We start from the raw sequence: 11,870 nt of genomic DNA, 5'->3' as shown, positions 1-11,870 counted from the left end.
GGGGCCCAAAACTGAACACAGGATTTGAGGTGCGGCCTCACCAGCACCGAGTACAGGGGCACGATCACTTCCCTGCTCCTGCTGGTCACACTATTTCTGATACAGGCCAGGATGCCATTGGCCCTCTTGGCCACCTGGGCCTTGGTCCCTCCTAGGCAGTTAGGACAGCCTAACCCAGGGGTAAGTGTCCTGAAACCCATGGGGTTACACCTTGGTGACATCAGCCCAGAACGGAGCTCCATGCCTTTGTGCTATGCAATCTCAGTAGCACTGGATTTTAACTGGCTTAAAAATCTGGGGTAGCCTGTGTTGCTGTGTGGCTCTTCCCTTACAGTTTAGTTTTCCTTAGAATTTAGAGTTGTCCAAATTTATCGCCCCCTACAATTACCTGAAAGGAGGTTGTAGTGAGGTGGGTGTTGGTCTCTGCTCCCAGGGAACGGGCGATGGGACGAGGGGCACCGGCCTCAAGTTGTGCCAGGGCAGGGTGAGGTTGGCCATGGGGAACAATTCCTTCCCCTTGGGGCTGTCAGGGGCTGGAAGGGGCTGCCCAGGGAAGGGGTCGAGTCCCCAGCCCTGGGGGGATTTAACAGCCGGGCAGAGGCAGTGCTGAGGGCCAGGGTTTGGGGGTGGGATGGCAGGGCTAGGGTAACAGTGTTGGGCTTGATGATCTTAAAGGGCTTTTTCAACCTAAAGGATTCTGTGATTCTATGATGCATTTCAGTAGAAGAGCTCTGTTTCTTATTCTCTGATCTATAAGCCTGCTGTTACGCCGGCTGTTAATGACTACAACACAACATGACAATAAAAGTTAGGTTACGGTAGGCTGATGCATAGAAAAAGAATATATATATAACTTGCTAGGAATAATCCAAAATTAATTTCCATTTATTATTAAGGGAGCATTGGAAAATCTTTTTGAAATGAAGACCTGTGAAAAGACTCTTATTTAATCAAGTCCAAATAAAGAGGCTTAATGTGCAAATCTTTTAGTAAATCCTTAGAGGAAGAATAGACTATGATGAAAGAATAAGTGCCCCAAGCAAGCAAACATCAAGTCAAATTAAAATGAAGCTCTTAAATAGATCAATGATCCAAACGCAGAAAGGAGGTGAGACTAAAGTATATTACAGCCAACAACGAAGATGTGAAAAGGGCAATTCTATGGAGCTCCAAGCTCAGGAGGCTGAACAACAGCACACCAAAATGGCATAAACACGTAATTAGGGTAATGTCCTGAGCTCTGGAATTAAATCCACTGGCTCCACATTTGCATGTGGTGAATCAGTTCTCCTCCTAGTAAACTTGTAAGGTTTTGGAGTTTGTTAGTAATCGTGGAAACAGCAGCATAAAATGTGACCAGGCTCACACTTAAATTAATTTGAATAAATTAAAGTAAATTAGCTAAATTACAATAACTAGTAAATTACAATAATTGAAGTTAATTAGGTCTCTGAATGGAGGGCCACATTCTTTCCCGTGAAGGCACATGCAGCCCCCAGGTCTCTGCAGCAGGGAGGGAATACCTGCTCTCTCTCCACTCCGGGAAATTCAAGGATACGTTTAGTTTTAGTGTTAACCATCTCTTTATGCGCTTTGCCAGATGAAGGCCTTACGGCTGGTCTATACCACCTTGATGCTCACGTCGCCTTCAGCAGCTACTGTCCCAGTATTATATAAAGAAAAGCGAAGAACTCAACGGGTTTGGTGGCTTCTCCAAGCTTTTACCAGGCTGGGCCTAGAAACCGGATCTCTGGTTTGGGCCACTCGGTCATCCCTCCTGGTGGCTCTGACGTGGGGCTGCGTCGCCCTGCTGTGATTTCTGAGCTCTGGCCCTACAGGTCCCTTCGCAGGCGTCACTGCTGCCACACCGGGGTCCTTTACGCAAGTCCCTGAGGAGTTCCAGCGAGGAGACTTCTGCAGCTTCCCAGCGAAACAGGGCTATTATTGTGCCCAAATGTCAAAATTCCCAGATACTTTAGTAGGAAGGTAAAATTTGATTGATGCTTTTGACAGCTTTGCAAATGACTGCAATGTCAGCAATTAGGGGCTGGTTCTGCCTTTCAGGCTGTCTGCTTGTTTCTGTTTGAGACTGCTCCACCCTCACAGCTGCTCCTGAATTACTGACTTATTTTTAGTACTTTTTAAATAACATCTTTTTGACAGCATCAGTCATTCTTGCCTTACTCTCTATATCCTAAGGTAATAACTTACTCTCTATATCCTAAGGTAATAAGATTGCAGCATTTGAAGTCAGGAATAAATTTTCCTGTGACATATTGACAAGGATTTGATGTTTTTGAGTATAAATCACATTTATGTAGTGTGTGGGTATAGCCCACGTGAAGATCCAGGGCTCTCAGCACCGGGACATGGTCCTGTCCAGTGCATATTTATATTCTGCAAACCTTATTTTGAATTTTATTTATTCAGACAAGAAACCCTGTTGAACTTCATGGGACTATTCCTAAGAGTGAAAATACCTCAACATAATGTTTGCATATTCAAACTCAGCTTATATATGTCACCCTAACTTTAAAAGCATAGCCTGGCTCTAACAGCCTATGCTCGTCTGTCCCTGTGAGCTCTAAAACTGAACCATCAGCAACGCAGGAGCTGAAAAGCAAGGAATAGCAAGATCTGTGCTGCAGCTACTACGGCTCCTATGGTATCGAGCTTTTCTCGCTGGGGCAAAAAACTTGCAGCTGCTTTTATCACACCATCTCTGTCACACGTCGAGTACTGCTAAGGACCTGGACCACCTTGGGCACTTGTATAAGCACTGGCCTTTCTTTAGGTTGATATTCCGCAGTTGCTGGGTTGCTTATTTATAACCAGACAACTAGGCACGAAGCACCATATATCTGCCACTGCTGCCAATTCACATAATGGAAAGGGGAAACAGGCGGGCAGGAATTACGGAACAGCATTGACTTTTCTGCACAACCCTTTTACTACAGACACTAGTTTCACATAGGACTATCGGCCCGCATTGCGTTTTAATGAGTTGCTATGTAAATGTTTGCATTTGTTCATGTTTGTTCACTTTTCTTACCAAATAATTTGTTATCAGCCTAAAAAAAAAAAAAAAAAAAAAAAAAAGCCAAAGCTGTTGGTCTGCAGAACCTGGGTGTTTTGAATATTTGGGATCTTTCTCAAGGAATAAAGTCACAGTGTTAAGATTTTTTTTTTTTTGCTTAATTTTTATCCTGTTTAGTAAAATGTTCATTGAAACGTCATCCTTTACACCAGGAGACTTCAAACAGCAAGCGAGACTGGGAACAGTCGCAGCCACGTGCATGGGGGAGAATTTGTGCATTAACATATGAATTGATGTGGAGAATCAATTAATGTGGGTTTGGCTTCACTAGCATCGATTTCTAATTGAGTCCTTTTGTCCTTAAGGTGAACTTACACCTTATTTAAGATTATAATACCTTATTTAAGATTAACCTTGTATCAGTTAGGGATATCACTTAGGAATATAATTTCTAGAATGTATATAGAATGTACAGAATTTATAGAAGTTCTCACTGGACTCCAATGTTTTCAGTCGTTCTGAAGCTGTTGGGATGACATGAGGCTTCCTCCCTTCTCTTCCTAGCTCTCACTTTCTGCAGATCTTGAGTGTGTTCCAAAACCACCAGTTCGTCCCAGCTGGGCCACTCACCAGTCAACGGGGAACCTGCCCTCCAAAGCAGCAGCAAAGACCCTAGCCCAGAGCTCCCAGTGGAACGCCGGGATACGGCCAGCACCTGTTCGAGCTCCAGTGCCAAAGCCACGTGGAAGAGGAAAGACAGACGTCACAAGGATGAACGCCAGGTCTCCGTGTGAGTATGCTGCCCTGTCCCATGTGGAGGCTATTGTAGAGGTTGCCAATATCCAAATTTAGTGTGCAGAGGGAAGGAGATGGTGCTGGCAGTATATTTCTGTAGGCGAAGGAGAAGGCAGTCGTTCTGGATGGTGGGAATCCAGATGACAGTCATTTCCTGCATCAAAAGAGAACATATGGCCAAAGACGTCACATCTAGCACTTGCTAGATCCACCTGTCTGTCACGACTGTCATCTTGATACTGAACACTGGCATGGGCTTCACATGGATTTAACTCACTCATGCTCGATAGCAGAGACAGAGATCATAGATCAGAAGTGACAGCGGGCTCAGTCCAAAGTCCATGGACTCTGCCAGGTCCTGGATAAATGCCAGGAGGAGCTGGTATGGTTGGAATCAGGGCATTCAGCAACTTACAGGAGAAAGTAATCAACTCCAGAGAGACAACAGCTGAGAAAGCAGCTGATCTGTGAATGCCTTCCAAAAATACAGAGGCAGAACGACACCATCAAAAACAACTTTACGCCATTTTGGTCTAGGGTTGGCTTGAGCAGCTATTCATGAAGACTTCACCTCTTGATATACCCAGCACCTCCTGAAGGTCCTCAGTGTCTGCAGCTGGCTGGGAAAGTATTGGATATCTTTGAGAAGCACACAATGTTTGTGCAGACTTTGGTGAAAGTCCTATTAGATCACAAGCAGGTTGTCCATGTAAGGATTGCAATTTGTGACCCCTGATGATTTTTAATAGCACAAGAAGGGTAGTGGATAAAGAACCTGAAATGAACAGAGGGAACAAGGCTTGTGATGTGATCCTGTTAGGATTTTCAAAGGGAACACAGGGGTAGAGTGAGGGAAGTTCCTACAGGGCAGCAACTATCCAGTAATTATTGATGATCCCATCTAGAAGGGAGATAATGGAGCACATGGAGACCTCCAGCATCCCTTTGGTTCTCCCTAGCATCTAGCAATTTTAGAATCATAGAATCATAAAATGTTTTGGGTTGGAAGGGACCTTTAGAGGTCATCTAGTCCAACCCCCCAAGGGTTTAGCAGGCTAACGCCCACGAAGAGGACGCACAGTGCAAACGAGGGATCACAAATCCTTCTGTGGGAGATGAAAGGAAGAATCCAAACACAGATGAAGGATGATACAGAGGGGAAAGCACCAGAATGAGTAAGGTGGAAAACACGTGAAGACTGCTTCATGTGGGAAGCAGTACATAAATGCATCCCCGTCATAAAAGCCAAGAGAGGAAAGCATCAAGATTAGGCTAGAGGGTTACAGTGCCACATATTTCTAAAGCAATATAAGGTTTCTATAAAATAGAACCCTCATCCTGAACATCACATTGCCTGGCCAGAGTCATAGGAAGGTTGTTCGCTGGACTGGGGCCAAGACATGAAGAGTTAAGTGTAGGCTCTGGGCCTTGGCTTCGTTATTGGTTGTTCCAGTCAATCAAGGGAATTCCATTGGTCTGGCAGCAGTGTCCTGGCCTCCCAGGAATGTGGCACTCAGCTCCAACTGCTGCCATCCAGGAGGCACTGGGAATGGGAAGAAGGTGTTTCTTAAGTCTCTGAACTTCCGTGAACCAACCTGCAACTGCTGTTGAGGTGCGGTTTAGTGTTGTCAAAGAGGAACTGGGGGCTGGAGTAAGGGGAGCTCCCGCAGGGAAGTGGCTGCCCAGTGATTATTAATGATTCCGTATGGGTGGAGGATAACAGCACGTGCAGGGACGTGCAGCGTCCTGCCTGAGCTCTGCTGCAGTCATTGTCTTCTACATGATAAGAAATTTAAAACCTGTGCACGAGGAAAGCGCTAGGGAGAGCAGGGAAGCACGCTACCTACAAACACCGTTGCTATAGTGTAAAAACTACCAAGGTAAATTATCCCTGAGGGACTGCATTTGGATTAGGGGCAATTTGCAAGGCAAAACTATATTTTTTTTTGTATCAGAGAGAGACAAATCCTACCTTAGTTCCTTCAGTGACCTCTCCTGGACCTTTGTGACCTCTGCCAGGCTTTTCCCAAGGTAAACTTACAACTTTAGACAGTGCTCCAGCCAGGCTTTACCAGGGCACGTTTGCAGATTGTCAGAAAGGTGGCCAGGAAAGTAAAGATGCTTCGATCAATTATTTTCTCTATAAAGAGATGATAGATGGAATCCGTCTTCCCATTCAATCCAGATTTGTAAAGGTATTTGAGGTATTAAATGCCACCAAAATCCCAAGGATTGGCTGAGTACCTAAATACGTTTAGAATCTGAATTCTCTGACAAAATTAATCTGATTCTTACATTATTTCTCTTTCATCTAGTATCTCCACTGTTTGAGGCTCAGCCCTGGCACATTCCTCCATCTAGCCAAGGATCTGACACAGAGTAAGGAAGGATCCAGAGTATCTTTCATCCCAGAAGGACAGAAGCTTCTCTGCCTGGCACTGCGGAAACAACAGCAACATTACCTGAGTCACGGGCTGTGCTCGGTGAAGAACAGCTGCTTTTGAGTCCTCCATAAGGACTCAGCTTAACTTTTTTTTCATCTGCTTCTAGAAAAGACTTCCTTTCTTGACCTCACCTCAGACTGCAAAGAAATGGGCATGGAGGTCCTGCACCTGTTCTCATTTAGGCTGTCCAAAGGAAATCTTAACTGCCTTGCAGCCAGTTTAGATAGAAAGGTATTGGAGCAATGGCTTTATACATTTTATTTTTTTTTGGAAGTATAATACGTGGTGCAGTGACTCCTGCCGGCCTTTGGGACAAGTCTACAAGATCCAAGTGGGATCTCCTGTTTCCAAACTGGAGTACAGTCTTAAGTCTGTTTTCCTGTCATGCTTCTCAGCCTGGTTTCCTGTTGCTGCTGCTCTCAAGCTGGTGCTATATTCTCTTTTTCTTCTAAGTATGTCATCTCCACAGAGTTCACCTAGGCTTTTGGCCATGGAGACACTTGCGGAGATCCTCGCTAGAGCTGGGATGGATATCCCATGGATATCCCATGGCCTGGGCTGCTCTGTGATGCTTTGCCAGGGAATTACAGAAGTTGTCTGTCTCTGTGGGCACTGAGGCGATTGTGGAAGATGAGGGAGGACTACCAGCCACCTGCGTGACGGAAATGGTACCCTCCCTACAAAGTGAGAGGTTTACCACCGATGTTAATGTGATCCCTCAGCTGTAACCTACAGCCCCTGCCAAATCAGCTAGACTGAAGACAGAATTTCTTTCTCATGTTAAACAAGGCAACTCCATCTTTTCAATCATGTTAGTGAGAAGGAAATGAAATCCCACCCTCTGGATTACAGCATTGCACGTGTCTCTGTGTGGGGAGCTGGCACTAGTCTAATTATTTAAGAGAATGTAAATTGTGTGTGCTTATTTGTCTTTTCCACAATTAAGGAAATATCCAGTAAACATGATGAATAGCGGTTTTTAAGGATAAGGGGGCTGAATGCACAGCAACTGTAACTCATTGCCTTATCCTATCCCAGAGTGAGAGAGCTGGGATAGAACTGAACCATTGCACATGTTAGGAAGAGTCACAGTCCACCCGTGAATTCTCAACATTTATAGCCTAGAAATCACATTTCAGTGAAAATGCCAACTACTGATTGACAAGGATTCAGAGGAGACTTCTGCTCTGTGAGCAGATTATTCTGCACTGCATCACTTGAGGGTTTCAAGTTCTTTGGTGTGAGAGACATCAACCGTTGTCAAGATCAGGCACCAGGCACGACACACCATGGATCCTACCTGAAGGGAGAGCATCCAGCAGGAGTCTCTGCCCATTGGGGTACTTGGTCGAGTGTCATGCGAATTCCAGCTCCAAATCAGTGATGAGGTAACGCGGTGCATCTCCCTCTCCCAGACTTTGTTCCTTCAGTTTTCTGGTTGCCCTGGATGCTTGGAAGGGGGAGTTCATCTCAACCAACACGATGGCCTAAGAGCTAGCTAAGTCTAAGCTGGTCACCTCTCCATCGATCAGCTGAAATAGGAACTTGCAGATGGCAATTATGGATATATCTTAGGATGTGCTGATTATGCAAGAGACCAGACTGGCCAATATTGATTAAGAAAGCTAACTTTTAAGCATTTAAAGTGAGGTTGGGGTAAATCCCATCCAAAACATTCATCGGCATCATTCCCTGGTATCACAAATCTCTCCTCACAAGCCTTTCTCCCCAGGAAATCAAGTTAAACTGATTGCTTCATGGGTGTTTCCTCGGCTTCTTAGGTCCAAGCTGTTGTTCCAGCTCTTGTTTTTTGTCTCCGTTAGGCAGCGTGTAGCTTCTCGTGGCAGCAGTTCAGCGCTAGGTCCGTGTTACAAGCAGCAAATGGCTACGCAAGGAAATGATGTAACCCTGCAGCAATGGTTTTTCTTCTCTCATCAATGAGCATACTCGCTGGAAACATGAAGTTCCCAGGGTCTGACTCGTCTTGGAGCTGAGTGCTCGGGCATTACTGCAGGCACTGTGCTTCTGCTGCAGCAGAACATGCATCTTAAGTGCTCACTATACATTTTAAAGGCTTAGGCCTTCTCTGACTTAGAAAGTTTTTGTATTTATGATGCTGTAAAATAACTGACAGTAATGTCCAGGAACGTATGGAGCCACATAGCCTATCCTCGAAGTAACAGCGGACCTACATAACGCCTTGATGTAACTCCCACAGATTATGTTATTAGAATAAAAACGTACGTACTTACAACGTACTTCACGATCATTCCTGAGGTCGCAAAATGGGTCAGAATCTGAAACAGAGAGAAAAGACAGAGGGAGACAGAGTCTCCATCAGCTGCCTCTGCCACTGAGCTGCTGGCTGGCCTCAGGGAAGCCGTGTCACCGCCTGCGCCCCGGGCTGCTGATCTGCAGAGGCAGATGGTTATTTACCCACCTCTACAGCGCCTTTATAGCACCCTTCCAGAGATGCTGATAAGAAATTGCTAAACAAGTACAGAGGGAGGTTGTTATGCCTTCGCCCTTCCTTGTAGATGTGCATTTCCCTGCACTGCTTGGTATTTCCAGATCCTGCACTACTCTCATTAGCCACAGCCTTTGATTAAAGAATTGAAAGTACCTTTTAAACCCCAGAGGCCAGTGAATCAGCACTGCTGCATCTGAATTCCACCAGTACAAGCAAGATCAGAACGTGAGCCCCAGGCTACAGCCCTGCTCAGATGTGGGGAACAAACCCAAACACGCCAGCCACCCTCTCACCCCAGCTTTACCATCCGTTTCTGCCCAAAACTCCACCTGCATTTACCCGGTGTTCCTTGCCGGGAGCAATGGCAGAGTTTGGTACTGTAGTTTGGCTTTGTAGCCAAAGTGAAGTTTTCCTAATTATCGCTCTTCTGAGCTAAAGAAACAAAAACTTGGAAGAAGGAATACGTGTAACTGCAGATGATGGGTGTTGCAGGTGGGAGCACAGCTGGATTAAAACTGAGGATTTTTGGAAACAGCCAACTTGGGTGGCGAGATGGCAGATGGGTGAACGCGAGCTGTTGCCAGGGAAGTGGGAGCATTCAGAGAACGAAGTCTCAGCAGTAGGTTAAATGACGGTTGCCGAAGAGCACGGAGACCTCGCGGCAAAGGGAAAGCAGGTAATGATAGTAGCTAAGGCAAGATAAAAAGTTGCTGTAGTAGGTGGATGAAGCTGATAAGGAATGGAGAGCGCAGCTCAGCTCACGTAACGGAGGGCTGAGGAGATGCAGAGGCAGCAACAGGGTGCGTAGGGTTGTGTTTCGGGGGGGTGGATTAAAGGGAGGGAGGGAGGGTATGGGAATTGGTTTCAAATCAGTCGCCTTGTCCCTGCTGGCACGCTCATCGGCTGATCGCCTCACTGTCGGTCTAGCATGGGCAGCCTACCCGTCCTGTGCCCTGCGCCATCCCCAGCAAGACAGAAAGACATCCTCTAGATGGACACCGTGGAGCGGGTGCACCACCAAATAATTCAGGGGGAGGAATCACTTTTGTACCCCAGCCAGCCCAAAGCAGGGCACGGCCAGACACACAAACAACCCCTGACTGCACAGTCCCATCTGCAATGACCCTTTCTGCGCAGCGCCTGCTGCGGTAGGTTTGGGAAAGGCGATGGCAGGAGATGCATGCCTGGAGAGATGCTTTGTAGCTGTTTGCACAGCCCGTACCCTGATCACAGCCGCTCTCCAAACCACTGATAAATTGCTGGTTGGCACAGGATGCTTGGGAGACCCCCGGGGAGGTAAAATTGTGGGTATAGACAGGTCCAGACATTGCAGGACACTCCCAGCACATCCTGTAGGAAGCAGACTGAATTCAGCTCTCCAAAAAACCCCGAAGGCAGGAGAGAGCAAGGGGAGCAGATGGTCTAAACCGTGTTTTCAACCTGTTCCATCCTGGGATCTTGCCTTGTATAGGCAGGGTGCTGCCAAACCCACCCAGCAAGGTGGGGAAGGCAGGAAGGTCTCACATACACCCTCCAACAAGCTGCCTGCCCGGCTGCGTGTGCTGATCTCCGGCACCAGAGCAGGCTCCAGTCGCTTTATAAACCAACTCACGCAGTGGGAAGAGCCGACCCGCGGCTCCTTCCACCCGCCCTCTTCCCTCCCTGCGCACCCTGCTGACCCTTCAGTCCCCAGGCACACACCGGTCATGAGCGCGATGCCAAAAATCTTCAGTTCTGCCCCCAGATCAGGAGGTTTTCAAAGAAAGGTTTTTACCAGCCCCCAAATCACAAGAGTGGGTCGCTTGGCCATTGCCAGTACCTCTCGTCATTTTTTTCTGGCATTTGGTGGTTTGGGTTTTTTTTTCTTTTTGGTGGCCTGTGTTTTCTTGCTGTCTGTTCTCTCCCCCTCTGCAGTCCTGTTTCCTCGTCCAGGCAGCCTCTCCCCTCTGCTCACTGGTAGGATCACATTACTCACAAAAAATCATACAGAATCAGAGAACCTCAGGTTAGAAGGGACCTCCAGGATCATCTGGTCCAACTTTTCTAGGCAAGAGCACAGTCTAGACAAGATGGCCCAGCACCCTGTCTGGCTGAGGCTTGAAAGTGTCCACATCCCTGGGGAGATTATTCCATGGGTGACTGTTCTCATAGGGCAAAATTTCCCTCTCATGTCCAGTGGGAATCTCCCCAAGAGCAACTTGTGTCCATGCCCCCTTGTCCTCTCCATGGGACTGCCTGTGACAAGGGAGTCTCCATCTTCCTTGTAGCCACCCCTTAGGTACTGGGACGTGGGGATGAGGTCACCTCAGAGCCTCCTTTGCTCCAGGCTGAACAAACCCAGCTCTCCCAGCCCATCCCCATATGGCTGAGAGAGGCTTCCCAGCCCTTGGATCCCCTTGGCCCTGCTCTGCACCTCCTCCAGCCTGTCCACATCTTTTTTGTACAGTGGGGACCAGAACTGTACACAGGATTCCAAGTGTGGCCTGGAAGAGATCCACCAGAATCTCCTGGTTGACCAGGATGCCACCAGCAAGGAGAGGCAGGAGCTGGCCACACCCGTGAGGCTCTGGCAAACAGCACCAAAACCCAAAAGCAGGTAGAATCATAGAATCATAGAATCATAGAATGTTTAGGGTTGGAAGGGACCACTAGTGGTCATCTAGTCCAACCCCCCTGCAGTGAGCAGGGACACTGCTAACTAGATCAGGTTGCTCACAGCCCCATCCAACCTGGCCTTGAATGTTCCCAGGGATGGGGCCTCCACTACCTCTCTGGGCAACCTGTTCCAGTGTTTTACCACCCTCATTGTAAAAAATTTCTTCCTTACCTCTAGCCTGAACCTACCCTGTTCTAGTTTAAAACCATTTCCCCTTGTCCCCATCTGAGGTGTAATTCAGCTCTGGAACTCCCAGCCTGGAGAAGCTGTCCATGCCGAAGCTCGTGCGGGCTCTAGAAGTCACTGGAGATTTCATGGAAGGATCCTGAGCTCCTGTCGTAGGACCAAAGGAGAATTAGGGCTGGAAGGGACCCCCAGGAGGGTGCTCAGGGCTTTATCCAGCTGGGTCTTCAAATCCTCGGAAGAAAATGATACAACCACCATGGCCAACCCGCTCCGACGCTTGGC

General features: G+C 47.4%; 1 protein-coding gene across 1 annotated transcript in view; it reads left to right on the top strand.

The window, feature by feature from the left end:
* FBXO16 (F-box protein 16) overlaps positions 1-6,215 on the top strand; it is a 32,995-nt gene extending 26,780 nt beyond the window's left edge. The window contains exons 7-8 of the mRNA XM_035895452.1: positions 3,602-3,837; positions 6,149-6,215. Coding sequence (XP_035751345.1) covers positions 3,602-3,837; positions 6,149-6,215 — 303 coding nt within the window. The remainder of the gene's footprint in view (positions 1-3,601; positions 3,838-6,148) is intronic.
* The last annotated feature ends 5,655 nt before the right edge of the window (positions 6,216-11,870 follow it).

Source organism: Egretta garzetta, unplaced genomic scaffold (genome assembly GCF_000687185.1).
Source record: "Egretta garzetta isolate BGI_Z169 unplaced genomic scaffold, ASM68718v1 scaffold325, whole genome shotgun sequence".
NCBI classification, from domain to species: domain Eukaryota; kingdom Metazoa; phylum Chordata; class Aves; order Pelecaniformes; family Ardeidae; genus Egretta; species Egretta garzetta.
Note: the sequence above shows the minus strand (reverse complement) of the source record. Positions and strands in the feature narration are given on the sequence as shown.